Raw genomic sequence first — 19,321 nt, 5'->3', positions numbered from 1 at the left:
ATTCAACACTATTATTACCATCAACAAGAGCAGCATCACTAGTGAGGACTTGAACTTCTGTCATTTCTGTTTGCTGTCCTAAACAGAACAATTAAGACAGGAAATGCAAGGCAACATACGGATCCCCCACCTCTCCTGGTCCAGGTCGGACCCCAGGATAGTGCCGATGCTCCTGCGCCGGCCATCCTCTGTGTCAGGCTCCAGACTGAGGCTCCTGCGGAAGGCAGAGTGTCTCCTCTCGAGTCGAGCCACGGCTCTCTCCAGCGCCTCCCTCTGCTGCTTCTCCTGAGTCTCGAGGATCTCCTGCTCCTTCCTCCGCACCTTCTCCTCCTGCCGGGCCACGTTGGCTGTGAATTCGTATGTCTGCTGCAGCTGCTGCAGCTGCTCCGCACTGGCACTGTGCTGAGACAGACGGTCCTCTTTCTCCTCCAGCTCCTTCTCAATCTGAAACAACATCATTATTACTGCTTTATTTGTTCTCCTCCAGCTCCTTCTCAGACTGAAACAGGATCATTATTATAGCTTTATTAAATCCTACATCAATTCCTTTTTAGATATGAAACACTTTAATTTTGGTGCATGTTTAAAAGGGGATTCACGACCAATGACCACCCAGTCATTTTTTGTGGGCTCCTCAAGTCAGGAAACAAGCTGTTCGAGCCCATGTTAGTGGGTTAAACTCTGTGTGTTCTACTCTCATTTAAAGGAACAGGAGCTGAAACTGGTTGCTCTAAACAGGGCTGTTTAGACAGGGGGAGAATGCTCCTGTGACATTTGGTCCTTGTGCTATTTTGACCAAAGTATGTCACAGATGTTTCATTAACACATACAACTAAATATAAGGATCTTTAGAAGAGCAGCAATTGAAACCGTTCTCCAACCTGGTAAAGTGTCTCGTCCAGCTCTTTCTCAACCTGATCTGGACTGGGCTTGGCATCCAGACGTCTGCCCTCTGTCACACTGGTCCACATCCTGTCCAGCGCCTCCTCAGCTCTCTGCCGCTCCTCAGAGACTGAGGGCAGGTGGTTCTGCTGCAGAGAGAGCAGCTGCCGCTCCTTACACTGAATTCTGTGCTCAGCCTGAGAGAGCAGCGCCTCTTCCTGGAGCAGAGAGGAAGCGTCATGAGCTCCTCTGTCCACTGACTCATACACCTACAGGACACGAGAGAGAAGGACAGATTTGCAGACAAAAATGAGCAAATGTAAGTTTGAAAGTTTTCAGAATGTTCACTGCCTTTTTAGACATGGTGCTTTTGTTCATTTTACACCAAAACTCCCTATAGCATCAAGGTGATGAGAGATCACTTAACAACTCAAAACTGAAATGTGCTGCTCATTAAGTAGTTTGTCACAAGGTTAGAATTATGGTAAGTTACGGTTGCTTACAAAATAAGCAAATGTTTGCACTTTTTTTGTTGATGTTTGGGGAAAAACAAACAAACAAAAAACTAGTTTTAAAAGAAAACCGTATTTAATATAATTATCATCTCTGTCCAATTAAAAACATGAGATATATCGTCACTCTCCAATTAATAATGTGTATCTCAAAAAAATGTGTTTTTTTTTTAAATTATTTACATACATATATTATACAGTGGAACATCTACATACGAACTTGATCCGTTCCGTGACTCGGTTCGTAAGTGGAAAAGTTCATTTCTCGAGTCAATTTTCCCCATTTAAAATAATGGAAAAGCAATTAATATGTTTCAGCCCCCACCCCAAAATCACCCTTTTTGCACTGATATATGTTTACAACACTCTCAAATTAGTAAAAAAATACATGTAGCGTTACTAAAAATAAAAAAGAAATACAGTGGAAACAGTAATAAAAAAGAAATAAAAAAGTTAAGTGGTTACATATCACTACCTTGAAGACGTGACGACTGGCTGGAGGAGTAACACAGGCACTGGCTGTATGACGGGAGGTGGGGGTGGGTGGAATAACGGAGAGTAGGCGGGTGAATGTGGGGATTCGGCTTAAAGCGTAGATACGGCTTAACTTAGCACGAATTTCAGTGTCTGCTATTTACACTAATGCTAAATTGCTAAAGCTACAATTTGCTAATCTTAAACGCTCACTCAAGTCTGGGCGCGCTGGGAGACTCGCCTATTGGGGTCAGTGGCCATTTCCAGCCGCCGGCTCGGTGGAGGCTCAGGTTCCTTTCTAGAGTCATGGTTCGTTGGTGGAGGCAAAAAAATATTCAAATGCCCGGTTTGTATCTTGGAGTTCATTACTATAGGCGTTACTAAGTTCATTAGTATAGGCGTTCATTAGCAGAGGTTCCACTGTATTATTTTTGTTTTAAATTTAATATAATTAACATTACTATAAGATTTATTTTATTGCACTATTGTGTTCTTGAAGTCAATAAAAGTATTTTTCAGCATTTCGTTATTGCCAAAATACCCTAAAATATCGTGATATTACTTTAAGGCCATATCACCCACCCCTAGTTCCTACCAGTCTCTGCTTCTCTCTGTGGGAGTGCTGCATTAAGCTGATGGAGGCTCGTTCGTTGACCACCTCTTTCTCCAGTCTCTCTCTCTGCTGGATGAGCCCCTCCTCCAGCGCCTCCAGCTCCTGGACCTGCTCCTGTTTGAACCTGGTGTATCGGCCCCTGGCCCTCCTCAGGGCCTCCTCTCCCGCGTCCTCCTCCTCCTGAGCGTCCAGTCTCGCCTCCTTGGCCCGCAGCAGCTCCTCCCTGATCTCGGCCAGTGTGCGGCGCTCCTCCTGCAACCGGCGTGCCTCCTCTTGCCACAGCAGTGATGCCGCCTCCTCGCTGCGCTCCCGCAGCTGCTCCTCCAGACGCCCCACCAGACTCAGCTGCTCACGCTCACGCTCCTCCAGACGCCTAAACACACAAACACACACCTAATAAACAAAGATATGAAAGACCACCAACTTCATCGTGATGGTGCAGGTGCAGAAGTAGTGGACATATCTTCCCAGTTTGGACCAGTTATTAAAGGGGTCTTACTGCCAAAAATCACTCATTCATTGCATAAGAACGTATTTCTTGGGGATCTGGAGCCCATCAACCCATACATTGTTAATCAAGAGCGGAGATTTCAGAATTGTCCCCTCCTCCTCAGAGTCTCTCCAATCACAGCGCTTATGTGAGAGCACAAAGGATAAATGGAGAAAAACAGACACAACGAGGGCAGAGAAATAAGTGCACCATTTAAAAAAAAGAGAAAACGAGAACTTAGAAGAAAGAAAACAGGTGAAAATAACTAAAAAAAAAAATAGAACTTCTGCTCCTTTCTCCTCACCACTGTGTGCTTGGGGTCTGGGTGAATAGCAAGTGGCTCATTATCATTTAAAGGAACGGGCTCCGTTGAACTGGAACTGAAAAGGAACTGGCCGTTGAGAAAAGGGCTGTTTAGACAGTGGGAGAACACTGTTTGAGTATACTCTCCTCCCCAGTTGTATTTCACAGGCATATACATATATATGTGATTGAATTGCTGTTCATGTGTTTATAAATCCATCCTCACCTCCTTTCCAGCTGGATTTTAACCACCTGCTCCTCCCTTTCACGTTTGAGCCTTTCCAGCTCCCTGAACAGCTCCGTTTGCTCTGCATGCACCTCTGTCTCATCCTCCTGCACCTCCAGCTCCTCCTGCACCCCCAGCTCCTCCAACACCTCCAGCTCCTCCAACACCTCCAGCACCTCTTCATCCAACCCCTCCAGCACGTCCTCATCTAGCACCTCCTCCAGCAGAGACTCCTCTAGATAATGCTGGTTCTGTTGTGGGTGTTTCTTCTGTTCATGCTGCTCCCTGTCACGCTCCTCCTAAAGCAAATACATGTACCAGTGTGTCAATATTTATGGCATTTTGGCAGACGTTCTCATCCAGAACGATTTACAGTTGAAGCATTTCACAGAGGTAGGTGAGGTAAGGGATTTTGCCCAAGGTCACTAGAGAGAGGAATGGAACCCTGGTCTCTTGCATGAAGGCAGGTTTGTTATCCACTACACTACACCAACTTTAAAAAGTAAATGATATAAAAGCATCTCTGCAAGGAGTTGGTGTGTTCTCCCTGTGTCAGCGTGGGTTTCCTCCGGGTCCTCCGGTTTCCTCCCATGCTCCAAAAACACATGTTGGTAGGTGGATTGGCGATTCGGAAGTGTCTGTAGGTGTGAGTATGTGTTGCCCTGTGAAGGACTGGTGGGATGATAGTTTAAGCTGAACTGACCCTCCTCTCTGGCCTGATGCTGGAGAAGATTGGAATGTCCCTGACGACCATCCAGCTCTGACCAAGAGACAACATTTACACGCCCCACCTACCCCCTAGATACGGGGAAGTTACTGTTCACGTTCCACAGAGCCATGTGCTTGGGGCAGTGTGTCTCACAGCCATGCACGCACACACTCACACGCATGCACTGATACTGAGCTTTTATTTTCTACCTGGAAGCGCTCTTTCTCAGCGATCAGGTCCCTCATCCTGCTCTCAATGTCTTGGCTACGTCTGCGCAGACTTTCCTCCTGCCTACGGATGCGGAGCTGCACCTGCTCAGACTCTTTCCTCTGTGACTCCACCTCCTGCTGCATTCGCTCCAATTCTGCCTTCTCACACTTCTGCTTCTCCTCCATCTCTTTTATAAGACGCCTGAGGAACACACACACACACACACACACGTAAATAACTTCTAAACTGGGTTCAGCATCATTTTTAAATGCATATATTTTAACATCAAGTACAAATAAAAATAACAGAATACTAATATAAATGTGTTTTAATGTTTATAATTGTATTCAAGAGTGCATTAGAAAAACCTTTTAAAATGTATATTTTACTCAAAATTTTGTAAAATCTAATGTTATTCCAGGAATCACAGCAGCTCTAAATCGACAAACACATCACAGACCTTTTGTTCTCTAGTTTCTCCAGTTCTTCTCTCTGCTGCCTCTCAAACTCCAGTCTGGAAAACATAGGTGGTTATTAATATACCACAGTATTCATTAACAAACCTCTCCCTCTTTCTCACTTTCCACAAATGTTCAAAATTACTATATATTTACACTAATTTTCATAGTAATTACTTTTCCTATGAAGTAATTATTAATGTAATTTAACATAAACACCATTGTGAAAAAGGCAGAAATAACTGTAGACTTCATTTTTACTACACCAAGCTGCTGTATATAAAGCAGTGAGGCAGGACTTCAGCAAAGTGTTAAACAAGCAATGCAGCAGATGCTAAACAAACAAACAAAATACCACAGACACATGCTGAAAACATAAGTGAGCCTGTAAAGCGTGTCTAACTCTCAAGAGTCAGAGGTGAATGACGAATGAGTGGAGTGTCACGAGCATCGTACACAGGTGATGGAATGATAAACAAAACAAAATCCCTGACACCTAACACACACCAAACAGAACAAAACAAAATGAAACAAACGAAAACAAACACACCAGCTGAGGTTAGAGGCTGTTTTGAAACTGGACGATCTACCTGAAAAATATCGGCACCTTTTCTGCGTAGAGACTGCCATCAGGAGACAGGATAAAAATGAGAAACCAATCAAAACAAAAGCAAAATAAATAAATTTCACACCTGTACAACTGTTAACATTAAATGCTCTTACATCCCAAATATGACATTATGCTCTCTCTCTCTCTCTATCTGTGTGTGTGTGTGTGTGAGAGAGAGAGATTTCCTAATCAAGGTTGTAACACAACATTCATAAGATCAATATCACGATTTCAAAAAGTGTTGGGTCAAATGTTTGGACACAACTAATTACGCATTAAACATTAAAACTACCTCCTTCTTTCACTCATTGTCCATTCTCTCAGCTGCACTGACCACACAGGAGCACTTTGTAGTACCACAATTACAGAATGTAGTCCACCTGTTGCTCTTCATAATTTGTTTGCCTCCCTTTCACCTTGTACTTCAGATCAGGACCCCCAATGGACACCCACAGAGCAGGTATGAGTTGGGAGGTGGATTATTCTCAGTGCTGCAGTGACACTCACATGGTGGTGGTGTGTTATTAGTGTGTGTTGAACTGGTACGAGTGGATAAAAACTCAGAAGTCAGGGGCAGACACACTATGTTGTAGACAGTAAAACTAAACACTCTTCTATTGTGCTGTAGATATCAATATCTGGCTCCTATCACCACCACTGTAAAGAAATCAGTTCAGTTAGTTCTTTCCAGACAGAGCAAACTCCTCTGAGTGACTGAATATATCACATCTTTTTCAAATATTTAAATTACCCTTTAAACAAAACAATTTGCAAGTCATTGCTGGTCAGTTTTCAGAAAACTGACATAAGCATCTATATAGACTCACACCAATAAGCATCAATTGTAATAACCCTTTATATATGCTCATTTAGATTTATGACAGTGGTTATGAAATGGTTATGTTGATTTTATGTAGCTTTATAAACAATAGACTACAGTAAAATATATTTTATCTAACATTATCTTTATTCAAATACAGTGTAAACTGGTCCATTGATCACACAAAATAAAAAGCTCCTGTTGTTTTCAAATAAAAATAAAATTGCAAATAAACATAATAATAATAAAAAAAAGCCTCAAGAAAATGTAGTGATGAGGTTGTTTATGGCAGTCAGGACATGTATGTGTAGTGTGTGTGTTGTATGTGTTTAAACCCAGGCTGTGTGTTTGGCAGCTGTGGATATAAACACAGCAGGAGAGAGGTACCAATGGCGTCGGAGAGCGTGGAGCGAGAGAAGGAGGGAGAGAGGAGGGAGGACAGGAAGCCTACGGAGGAAGAGATGGAGGAGCACTAAGGAAAAGGAGAAAGAACTTGCACTCAAGTCAGTTACTCAGAGCCTGAAGCACTTACCCGGGATTATAGAGCATCACAGCGGAGAGGTTTTCACAGGACTTGGACAGGTCAGTCATAGACAAACTGAACGAGGACAGCAGGCCACTCTGGAATACAAACAGCCAATACATAGTGAGAACTTTATTAGGTGTATTAGGTGATATATGTTTAATAATACAATGCTATTGTGTGATAAGTGGGTAATTTGTGTGTAAGAGAAGAGTCAGAGAAATGTGAAAGTATTAAAGACAAAAAAGAGGGGGATGGGAGACAATCACAATTTAAAAAAGGGAATAAAATAAAAATGACCAACACAAAAAAGACATTTAAAACAGGAAGGAAAGTGATATGAATGAAAGAACCTCACCTTCCTCTTCTCTCGGAGCTTGGCCGCCTCTTTGGGATGATTAAACCTGAACATGTTGGTCCTGCCAAGCAGGATCACAGCGCCTGAGGACAGAGAAGAAAAGTCCACTTCAGTTTACACTGAGGGGGTGCTTTTGGCATTAAAGGAGCAACTGTCATTTTCTCCACTAATTTTTCTTCGCAGGGCGGCATGGTGGAGCAGCAGGTAGTGTGGCAGTCACAGCTCCAGGGCCCTGGAGGTTGTGGGTTCTAGTCGCGCTCCAGGTGACTGTCTGTGAGGAGTTTGGTGTGTCTGTGTGTGTCTCCCTGTGTCTGTGTTGGTTTCCTCCGGGTGCTCCGGTTTCCTCCCACGGTCCAAAAACACATGTTGGTAGGAGGATTGGAGACTCAAAAGTGTCCGTAGGTGTGAGTGTGTGAGTGAATCTGTGAGTGTGTGTCGTCCTGTGAAGGACTGCCGCCCCCTCCAGGGTGTATTCCTGCCTTGCACCCAGTGACACCAGGTCGGCTCTGGACCCACCGCGACTCTGCATTGGATAAGCGATTACAGAAAATGAATGCATGATTTGTCTTCGTATTATGAAACAGACCATATTCTGACACCTAGTGGCCTGGATGTGTCTGAGAACGTTTTGAGGCTGTTTTGCAAAACAAAGAATGAAAAGAATGGACTTGTGTTCTACGGTTGAGCATTAATGAGACGTCACCTTGCAGAAAGAAACTCAGGGCGCCACAGTTATTGATGGACTTTTCTAAAGTTAAAGTGGATGGCGTGGTGGTGTTTATACACGGCATGGGTGTTTTTTAATACATGGTTAGTGCCATTGGGCAGACCCACTCTGTGGATTCTTAATTGGTCCATTCAGAGAATACAATGCAATTCATATTCATTATAGAATAAATGTAATCACTGATCCTTTAAGGCAGACATCAAAACACAACTGACTGAAATCTCCATTTAACAGAAAGTAAAAAATAAGAACTGACCTTGGTTGAGCTGACAGGGCTCAGTCACCTGAACTCCATTAACTGAGCACTGAGCTTCATTCAGAGGAATCAGAGTCACTGTACCATTCTGATTCTGAAACAGACAGTGCTCACTCTCCAAACCTAAACCATGGAGAACTAGGCATAGAGAGAGAGAGAGAGAGAGAGAGAGAGAGAGAGAGAGAGAGAATTTACACAAGTGGTTTAAAATTCATTTAATAATATAGTAACAAAATTCTGCATAGTCATTTATTTTCCTGAAAGTGATTATTCAAACTTTTGCCATGGGGCTCTGATACAGAACAGTGTTGCCACATACTTTCTGTAAGAGAAGCCTCAAAAATATTTGCAGGAAAAACAATGCCCACGCACTAGTTATAATCCAATCCCTTCTCTAGCGACATCTCCCAAAGCTCTCCCCACACTTCTTAAGAACATCAAAATCTAATAATGATGACAAAGGAAAGGCCAAATCAAATTGTGTTAATGTACTTTGTGTAAGAAATAATATAATTGTGTAATCTTTAGTCCTTCCAGATGCAGTAAGAGCTGAATCACTTGAAAAGGAGAAGATTAGCTTTGGTCAGTAAATCTCACCAATGTCCTGCTCATTTGTGGCGTCTTCTCGGCCAACGAATGTCCTCCCTTCCTGCAACGACACACCAAAATGCATCTTAAATTATACATTTCACATGCCCCCAATTAAAGATGTAAAATACACTGAAGAAATAAAATTCATACGGGCTACAGAAGCTAAAAGCCAAGCCTCGAGATACAAATGATAGATGGGTAGCACTAGTAGTGGATAACACCACTGCTGCCAACGCAGGTTCTGTCACGTCCTCAGACAACATCACACCATTAAGAACCCTAAGGCTACATAAGCCCAAGTCTGTAAATAATGTAAAGGTAAATGTTTTGACAAGGGATTGCTTCCTTTCTGTGCCTAAGATCAACTGCAATGAAGCAACAGATGTACACAAAAACTCTTCTAAATCATCTCCAACACTGGAAGCCTTTATACGCCACAGGTCAATGCTCTGCATTTGCCAAGGTGACATTAAAAATGCACTGATGCTACGGTGCATTCATTCCTATTGACTGTGCTATACTTGCCTAATAGCTCCAGCATCAGGCAAAATAAGAAACATCATATGCTACACATGTCTTGACTGATCAAACACATCTTTATCATTGACTGGGATTCTGTGGATCTGACCTTTAAGTGGTACAGGATAATGCCAGTGCTGAGCAGGTCATCGTCAATGCCGATGAGATGTGGAAGTTCAGAGTCCAAAACAACACCAATGCCCTCCTTCCTCAGTGCTAGGGTCTGCTCCTATAATACATACATACATACATACACACACTATGAACAATCTTTGTGAATGACATCACACTGTTCATAATAATGGAAATCAATTTTAACAAACTTCACTTAATTTTAAATAAATAATCTCACTTCAAAAAGTGTCTCAGACATCGTTGTATTAAACAGATATCTCAGCTAGAAAAGAAATCATGACCGCCTCCACACTGGGTCACAGATCTCCATACTGGCATCACACAGGCATTACAGGGGCATTGTCTGGTTAAAAGACTAGGAAAATCCTTTCCATGTATCTCGAAGGTGGGGAAGAATTTGCTTTAGTGTGGATTTGGCTGTGGGCTGTTTGATTGCAAGCTACCGTTACTGCTAAGAAGCCTTAGGTATGATCTTAGCTATTCATTACAATAGAGAGATTATTCAAAACCTAAACAACGGAAACGACTAATCAAATAAGAACATAACAGAAGCTAAAATTAAGGTCAGCTGGTTAACTACCTGGGTTTTTTAAACATAGTTTGGTTTCTAGGTAGAAAAATAAATAAATAAACAAAAATCTGCTGGACTGTTTACCATCTGCTTTCAAATATAAACCATGCCTAAGACAAGTGTCATCGAGTGTACTAATCTACCTCTGACTCTAGGGTTTCCTTCAGTATATCACCCATATCATCACTGTCCAGTGCAACACGTATCTCCAAATTAGTAACTTTACAAGACAAAGATAAGATTTACTTTAAAATAAACACTCTCTTAACCTAAAATCAGTGCAAAATAGATTGTATTCCAAGTCATTTTGGAGCATTTTTATTGGTCCAATCATCATGAAATGTGAAAGACTGCAGTGGTGTTCAGATGTGGTAAACTAAAAATGGACACGTTTTTCATTTGACACCAAATATATGCAAATGTAGGACTCTACAGACACTCATCTGTCAATACAGGCCCTTGTCTGAGAATTGACAGATATGTTACACTACTGAGATTTCTATTTATTAGTGTATAGACTGGAGAGTAGGTTGACACCACAGTGTTTCCCGAACAATAATAATAAAAAACAAACGTAACTTTAAGGTCTTCTATAACGCCCTTCAAAGCATTTTAAGCTGTTTACAGCTTTATAAATGATGTAGAAATAAATGTAGGTCTCTTATTAATATTGCTAAATGTACTGAAAGGACTTGGGGGACAGCTGTTGAGTACCTTCAGGATGTTCTGTGTTTCGTTCCATTTGTTTGTCCACTCCTTGGTCAGTTCCAGCACCTAGGAACAAAAGAAATAAATGGATAAAATAATAGATGAAAAGAAATATAAAGATAGAAATATTCCAAGAATCTGCTCATGGTAGGAGCACTGATTAAAAGCTTACCCTGGCCTCGTTCTGGTGCAGTTTCTCCTCCATACTTAGAGCCGTGGGAGAGTCCAGCAGGGCGATCTGTGACAAAATAACAAGTTCATATTTATCAGCACAAGATGCACAAGGAGCTCCTTCAGGAAACAAAGGATAGTTATTCCCAGGCAGCAGTGAGCAATCGGACAGACACTGCCATAAATACAGATGTAAACTGTGCAAGACCCTTAACAGTCCCATTTACAGCCATTTGGGTGTGGACAGTACAGACGAGACCTAAAGCAAGAGAGGGGGTGATAGGTGATGGGGGATACAATATTAATAAAATCCCAGACCTGGTTTCCCTGCACCAGCAGCGCTTTGAGGCGCGCGATCTCAGCCCTCAGCTCACGGATCAGCCGCACATTGGCATCCTCGTTGATGGTGGGTTTGTTGATGATGTTCTTAGCGCGGTTAGCATAGCGCAATGTGCTGAGGGTCTCTCCATAGTTCACGTCTGCAGGGGAAATGGCTGAGGGCACAGAGGAAACACAGGATATTTATTGAAAATAGGATATTTTTACTGAAAAAGCTAACATAACTGGGTGCTTAATGTTCTCCTCCAAGTGTGTAATAACAATTCTGTGACTGTGACACTGAGTGTCACATCAAACTCAGAGACCACCCTGAGGGCAGATGAAGGTCCATGCAGTAAAACACAGAGACAAGCATTAAATCAGGTCTGCTTTTCATGCTAAAAACAAACAAAAGAGTGTGTTGTTCAGGGTGTTTGCATGTCTAGCTACTGACTTGCGATCATGATGGTTTTGGAGTTTCCTCCGAGACTGTCTTTGAGGAGCCACGTCAGAACAGAGTCTCTGTACGGCACAAACACCTGCTTCTTCTTCAGCTGACTGTTCCCTCCAGTCTGAGATATATCAGCTACAGACAGAGACAGTAACACAGAATTTGCAGTCAATGTCAGACTATCACCTCCCCATGTCTCTGGTATGCTTACCATTCTTTCTACAGTATTTGACAATTGCAACATCATACTTAGTTATTCCCATTATTTACAAAAAAATTATAATAATAAAATAAAAGCCATATTTTCAGCTTTTTTCCTCCCTTCCAGTCTTATGTCTAATATATTTGCATTTTTTGTCCCATGCTGAAGTAGTCGTCTCCTTACCCAAGGCAGATATGACATTCCCGAGAGTTACAAGGCTCTTGTTGATGTTGCCTCCCTCTTTGAGCCGAACACCTGTGGCTCCTGTGGCATCAGCTCGTTCACTGCCCGCCAGGTCCACCAGGTGGATCTTACTGACCGTCTCACAGGGCATCTCTGCATCAAACTTTGCCTGAGTGTGGGAGACAGAGGACAGGAGACAGGTGAACGATGAAACTGACTTGAGCTGATCCCCAAAACTAAAACGCAATGAATCTTAATAGAACAGAAGAATAAAACAGATTTGGTGGAATAGAGAGAAAAATTAAACAGGAAAGAACATGGAAAGTTCAATGTGGCACAAAATTTAAATGCTTCAGTGGAGGTGTGTGTTACCTGTGTGAAGTTGATGGTGAAGATGGCGTGTGAACGGCTGCTGGCGTCATTCATACCGGTGCTGGCTGTGGTGCGGTTAATGTTTCCCGCTTCCATCAGCTCCTCCACATCGGAGTAGTTCTGGACCAAGTGCTTTGACAGATCTGAGACAAAATAAAGGAATAATTCACCTGGGTTTTTGACCAGCACCAGAAGAGCACATTGCAAGCCCAGCAGCTGGGTGGTGGATACAGGGAAAACACTGTGTGCCACAACACTGCCGATATACATTATTTTGAATATCTAAGTATTTCTAAACCAAGTGGAATTGAAACATTCAAACCCACAGAGCAGATTATCTCAAATCACCAACAACTGACCAATTTATTATAGTGCAGTTTCTGCAGTGCTGAGGCCAGGGTAGCAATAACAGAGGCTCTATTCTCCCCATTACAGCCCAGTGAAGCACCACAATGATTTTGATGCTTGAATTTTGTAAGCACTTTGGATTCTTGAAAATCACTATATTTAAAAGAAAAGTATCATTATTATTATTAAAGTGATTATAAAAGTGCTTTGTCATCTTGTACAAAATTTATATATATATATATATATATATATATATATATATATATATATATATATATATATATATATATATATCTCCCCACCAGCAGAAACTGGATTAGAATCCAAACACCTTTGAATAAATACAATGCCAAGACAAGAAAAATATTGTAAATGAGGCAAATGAGGTAAAAGCACAAAGAAAAAAAAAATGAAAAGAAAAACAAGCATGTGTTGTCTTTGATCCAAAGCACTGGCAGCACTTTTTTGTAAGTGTGGAATGACTGATTGAGTGAGTGAGGTAAGAGCCAGTTAGATGAGGAGGGTGCTTAACATCTAAAACATGTCTGTGCTGCTTTCACACAGCTCCAGGTGTTGGGGGGTATTCTGGGTAGGCTCTGGACCCACCATAAACCTGAACTGGATAAGTTACAGATAATGAATGAATGAATCCCAAACGTAACCTGTTAGGTGCTCAGGCCATTGTTCAGAGCTCAACTTTGACAAAGAAATCCAGAGTTAGACTTGAACTAAGCTTAAACTTAATATGTGGGGGAGTGACAACCTACTAACTAATGATTCTTTTTTTTTTTGACTGTCAAGTCCAGTTTCATTCACTGCTAATAATAATAATAATAATAGATTTGTTTCAAATATGAAGTTTGTTACAAATAAAATATAAGTGCTACAAGGTAAACATTTGTATGATCTATATATTCTTCTAAACAGAAGTGAATCCTATTGAGTCCGATTTTAAAACTCACTGCCAGCCCATTGGCACTAGCTCTGTCTGAACGGATCAAAATGAATCTGGAGTCTTACCCTCTACATAAGGGCCATCTTTGGGGTGCTCTCTGACACGCAGGTTAAACGTCTTTGCCAACTTCCTTCTCAAAAGGTCCCGCACACGTTCATTATAGATCTCCAAATAACTGCCAAACAACAACAACGTTAGTTTTGAACACAGATCTCCAACACTGGTCATGAACAAACAGCAAAAACAGTCTGACCCTTCTTTAACTCACCTGACTTCAGTACGGAACGAAGCTTCATCTCGGCGGGTCATCCCAGAAATCCGCGTGAACAGGCCTTCACAAATCCGAGGAATCAACCCCACATCTCCCTAAAATACACACTCAGCAATCAATCATTAATCATCAGTCTGAGCAAAACAGTATAAAAATTTGCCCCAAATGTTTTCAATCGTGTCGTGACATACATACTATATATGAACATGTTTACAAGTTTAACCAAACTAAACTTTATCAGTGTTCATTTTTGTTCTGTAAATTTACAGCTCTTTTTGAAAAGCAATCTATGTGGGAAAAGAGATAAAAAGCTCCTATTGTTCCAAAGAGACTGGACTCAGGGTCTTACAGGGTTCCCCATCATGGTGTAAGACTTCCCCGAGCCTGTCTGTCCATAAGCGAAGATGCAGGCATTATAACCTTCAAACGCAGCTTTCAGCACGTCTGAACCCAGGTCCTTAAACACCTGAAAAATACAAAGATACAGGTGACTGTCTGTGAGGAGTTTGGTGTGTTCTCCCAGTGTCTGCATGGGTTTCCTCTGGGTGCTCCGGTTTCCTCCCACGCTCCAAAAACACATGTTGGTAGGTGGATTGGCGACTCAAAAGTGTCCCTAGTTGTGTGTGAGAGTGTGTGTGTTGCCCTGTGAAGGACTGGCGCCCCCTCCAGGGTGTGTTCCAGCCTTGCGCCCAATGACTCTGGGTAGGCTCCGGACCCATCATGACCCTGAACTGGATAAGTGCATACAGAAAATAAATGAATATAAACATAAACATCACCCTGAATCTTGACCACTCCAAATGCTGAAATCTGTGCCACCTGCCCTTGCTTAACCTGGACAGGGTTCATCGACTTTAATCGAACAAACAATATTAATATAGGCCTTAATTTCAATGCCTTCATTAGCAGGATTAAGGAGAACACATTCAGGCTGTAATTGAACTAATGCGAAGGTGAAAGATGTCCAAGAGCACCCCTGCACTGCCTGACTCATTTACATGGCCTTCAATAACCTCTCCTGATCCCTTTGACCAGACCATGGATCCAGATTCCAGGGCAAGATTTTAAAATGCCCAGCCAGTATGACGCCACAGCTGTAACTGATATTACTCCTGACTGGCCAGGTAGAGTACCATAATAAAATCCCAGCCTTGAACCTGGATCCACGTTTCAAATCTGTCTTGGACCTCAACAGGCTGTTTTCTGTTACTGTGTCTTTAATATAGAAGTACGTAAAGATCCATCTGCTTCCCCAAAGCCTGGAACAGCACAGCTTTAAATTATTTTCCTCTCCAGTGTCACTCTACCTCATAAATCAACCCACTGCTTAAGTTTGTTAGTGTGATATGTCCAGCTTGTCTCAGTGGATGAACTGGACCGAGTCAAACTCTGAACTTTGCTGTGGCTCCAGAAGTGCGCCTGAGGAACGCTGTCCTAAATTCACCATAAAACAGGAACAATAGCCAAGAAATTACAGCACAAAGTTTAAGCTGATTTGGCCATCAAAGCTGATTAAAACAGTCACACACCCGGGGGCTTAGACCACAGTCTTAGAAACCAAACATCTCAAAAACTTTCTCCAGCACACTGCACCGAACCAGCAGGAAACACTATGAACAAATATGTGTACACACCACTGAGTCTACGGGGATGCTTGGGCACTCTCACATGACCACAAGATCACCATGTTCAGTGCCAAGAGTGAGCATTGATCTGTGTTCACTAGACAAATGAAGCAGCCTCCAATACATTCAGGATGGAAATATGATCCAAACCTATACATTCAACAACAGTACTTGATATTAAAAGTGATGTTCATGATCGTATAAAAAAAATTAATGGTCTAATGGCCTTTTCGAAGATGCAGTGTCAGTAAATGGCTCCAAAAAAACCCACAACGTGTCTGGGTTCGGTACTTTCTTTTTACAGCTTTCTTTCTCTTTGCTGACAGCAATGAAAAGGCATCTGGAGCTTTTTAGAAAACAGAGAAGTCCAAATATTGAAAAGCACAAACCGAGATGACGATCTTGCTGCATTAAGGTAAACATAACAAAAGTGCTACAAAACTAAACAATCCTAACTAAAACTAAACGTATATAACCCGTTATATACGAGTGTCTATGGAAGTTCAAATAGTGAATAAGCACTTACAGACTCAGAAAGAGAAGACAGAAAAAAAAAAAAGGTCAATCCACATTAAAAGACAGGGAGCTTCTAAACATAAACAAACCAGAGAGAACTGCATTTCCTCACAATAGTAAACTTTCCCTTGATTGATTTAGACACAATGATTTAGTGGCTAAATGCAATCAAACAATTGATGTTAGAAAATCTAGTGTAAATTAAAGGCTCAGCCTGACCGACAACTCGATATGAGTAAAGTCTAAATGCAGAAACCTCAGTACATTACCATTTCTTGTGAGACGAAACTCATGCTGGAGCGGTCACCAGAATCGTAGGAAAAATCATAGGTAAATGTTTTAGTTCTTTCTCTCATGGTGTCTCCAGTCACGCCGTCTGGAATCTGCAGGGGACAAAAAGAGAAAAGATGACAATATTTAAAACAGACCATTTTTTCAGTGAGGATTTGATGGAGAGTATTATCCCCACAATGCAGTACGAAACAGAAAGGGAGGAGCTGTTTGAGGGAGAACCTGTGTACAGTACAAAAGCAATGATAAAAGCACTAGTTTATTTCCCTATTGTAGTTTTGGGTAAAACCATCGTATGTTGTGGAGAGAGGCTTGAGAATTTAATTTCTGTTCAAAACAGAGAAGGATGGTATTAATAACTTTATATTGTGTACTAACCTGTCCAAGTCATACCATTTGGATTAGTATATACCTTCCAGAATTAGCATGTAGCTCGCGCACAGAGAATCATTTGGTGCTGTATTTTTTGTGTTTATTTTCATCACAGCGTGGGCCTGAGGTATTCTGACCATGAAAGTAAACAGCTGTCATTTCACAGTTAGCTCTATTAGCTTTTACAGATTCAGAAGGTCTCACAGAGAAGCCTCAATAAAGCTTACTTTTGTGTTTGTAATTGTCGTCTTGTTTCCCTCCATTTCGATGATGCACTGGGCAGACAGCTCCTTCTCCCTAAGGAGGAGAAAAAGAGAAACTCAGCTTCTTTTCCAACCATTTCTAACTTTAGATATGTACACATAGAAATGTACACATTTGAACAGGAAAACATTTTAAAAAGAATAATCCAGCATTGTTCTGCCTAATCTCCATCTTCAAATGTAACATACTGCTGATTACCAGAGACAATAATACTCTGTTCTTAGAAACAAATCACTTGTAAAAAACTTGTAATGGAGCTAAAAGGGGAGGGTCTTCACCGACTGAGTGATCTTTTTAGAAGAAGAGGTACCAAAGTTTTTGTTTACAAATGCACAGTAGTAAGTGGGAATGCCCTGGTCACTATTTGGCATCTACCAAATAGTGCTTCATGTCTCACCACTAGTTAATTTCACCAAACCGAAGAGTTTTCTGTTTGAGCTGTGTTTGCTCCACACGTGGATGCTTTTCAGTGCTGCACATTAAAGATACCATGTGTCTTATATAAAAACAACAATGCACTTTAATGAAATCGGACAAGAATAAACAAGCAACTGAGCAAATAAAAAAAAACAGTTTGTTACCTATGAAACACCAATGAATATGAGTCATTCATATGGTAATTATGATATGGTATTAATGGTTTATGTCTAGCCCCTCTAATCCTATTAGAACAGAATTAAAATTTGGAGCATGCGACGTTAAGCAAAACATAATCTAAGTGATATTTATTCAATGCAAAATTAGAAACCCTCTTTTTTAAATATATTAAACAGGTTTGATCATTCACAACCCTTCCAAACACACCCATTTCCATTAAAAGCTCTTAATTCCACAGTTAATCACTTGACCAGCAGCCACACCCCCATGTGTTTAAACAGACTCAATGTCAACAGACATTTCAGTGCAGTCTCTGATATGAAGGTACATAAAAAACAAGGCTAAGATAATTCAGAAATGCTCTTGTCCAAACGTGAAGCATTAGAAGGTCAGCTGAATGAAGGTTACAAACCCTCATTCCTACATATCTATGCCAAAAGACCTGCCTTCAGCATGAATGAGCAACTTTTAGTGCCAGTTTCTGACTCCTGTGTAAAAATCCCACGTGTCAGGGTTAATGTTAAAGCAGATAAACAAACAGCCCTCATTCAAGACAAATATACCATGAGAAATCATGCAAAATGTCTGATTATGTCACAATACTTCAGCAACCACCTGGAAATGTAGCCTGTATCAACAAACATACCACGGTCATTTTTAAAGTGAAAGACCAGAACACCCAGGACTGGTTATCAGAGAAATAGAAAAATTAATTTGATTTGAATCTAGACAAAAATCCACTATGTACCTTATAAGGACACTTGCTTATCTATCGTATGTTAAAGACCTTTTTGACGATACAGAACAAGGCCACACTGCAAGGCTCTAATAATATATTATGAGATATTAAGACATAAATATGAGACAGAAATGAGTATGAGGTTCTAAGATATTGAGTCTTAATTATGAGACTGTGCTGAGTGAGAGACACTAACTCATGACAGAGGGCATGAGATATTAAGTCATAATTCTGAGATGGTAATGAGTATGAGATACTAACTCATACTTAGGGGAAGAGTATGAGATAGTGTCATAATTATGAATTGGCAGTGAGTCTGATGGGACGTTAGGGAATATGGGGGACCAATAGTAGTGAGTATGAGAGACTAAGTCATAACGGAAATGGTAGAGATAATGAGATGTTAGATGATAATTGTGAGTATTACATGCTAAGTCATAAATTAGACACTACGTCAAACCTAAGATGTAGTTAGTATGAGAAGCTAAGTCCTAACTATATCATAAATCCGAAATGGGAATTAGAGACATGATTAGGAGCTGTTATGTCCTAGCTTTAATGCTGATGAGCAGTATGTATCAATGTATAGCGCTGCAAACAGTGTTTTATGAAACAGAATTTAAACATTAAAGCTTTCACCTTGTGTTCATGGGGCGGACTCGGACCGCCACTCTGACCGAGGCCATCCCGCTCTCTCTTCCCGAAACAGCGCCTCAGAGCCCAGCTCTCCCTTTCACACTCCCCGGCCACCGCCGAGACCCTCTCCGGATGCGGATCCCCGCATTTACACACAAACCATTTTACAAAGCGCACTCAGAGAGTTTAACACCGTCCGGACCTCTTATCTCCATATCCTCACAGCCTCCAGGGGACAGACAGAGGCACAGATAGAGGAATAAAACTCAGTGAACGGTGTTTTCTCTCTCTGTGTTTACTTCTGCTTTTAAAGTG

General features: G+C 41.3%; 1 protein-coding gene across 4 annotated transcripts in view; it reads right to left on the bottom strand.

Moving 5' to 3' along the window:
* Positions 1-19,321, bottom strand: part of kif16ba (kinesin family member 16Ba) — a 27,335-nt gene extending 8,014 nt beyond the window's left edge. For 2 of the 4 annotated variants that reach the window (XM_066660830.1, XM_066660832.1), the window contains exons 1-24: positions 19,010-19,321; positions 16,998-17,067; positions 16,377-16,490; positions 14,316-14,432; positions 13,964-14,061; positions 13,761-13,870; positions 12,393-12,535; positions 12,021-12,189; positions 11,639-11,770; positions 11,185-11,360; positions 10,868-10,933; positions 10,702-10,761; positions 9,391-9,510; positions 8,769-8,820; positions 8,172-8,309; positions 7,189-7,271; positions 6,840-6,928; positions 5,468-5,500; positions 4,880-4,933; positions 4,419-4,620; positions 3,501-3,799; positions 2,464-2,854; positions 882-1,151; positions 131-444 (exon numbers count right to left, since the gene is read on the bottom strand). In XM_066660830.1, the coding sequence (XP_066516927.1) occupies positions 131-444; positions 882-1,151; positions 2,464-2,854; positions 3,501-3,799; positions 4,419-4,620; positions 4,880-4,933; positions 5,468-5,500; positions 6,840-6,928; positions 7,189-7,271; positions 8,172-8,309; positions 8,769-8,820; positions 9,391-9,510; positions 10,702-10,761; positions 10,868-10,933; positions 11,185-11,360; positions 11,639-11,770; positions 12,021-12,189; positions 12,393-12,535; positions 13,761-13,870; positions 13,964-14,061; positions 14,316-14,432; positions 16,377-16,490; positions 16,998-17,067; positions 19,010-19,056 (3,347 nt within the window). In that variant the 5' untranslated portion in view covers positions 19,057-19,321. The remainder of the gene's footprint in view (positions 1-130; positions 445-881; positions 1,152-2,463; positions 2,855-3,500; positions 3,800-4,418; positions 4,621-4,879; positions 4,934-5,467; positions 5,501-6,839; positions 6,929-7,188; positions 7,272-8,171; positions 8,310-8,768; positions 8,821-9,390; positions 9,511-10,701; positions 10,762-10,867; positions 10,934-11,184; positions 11,361-11,638; positions 11,771-12,020; positions 12,190-12,392; positions 12,536-13,760; positions 13,871-13,963; positions 14,062-14,315; positions 14,433-16,376; positions 16,491-16,997; positions 17,068-19,009) is intronic. The other 2 variants (XM_066660833.1, XM_066660831.1) reach the window with 2 other exon arrangements.

This window comes from Hoplias malabaricus, chromosome 2 (genome assembly GCF_029633855.1).
Source record: "Hoplias malabaricus isolate fHopMal1 chromosome 2, fHopMal1.hap1, whole genome shotgun sequence".
Lineage (NCBI taxonomy): Eukaryota > Metazoa > Chordata > Actinopteri > Characiformes > Erythrinidae > Hoplias > Hoplias malabaricus.
This window is presented reverse-complemented; position numbering and strand designations above follow the sequence as displayed.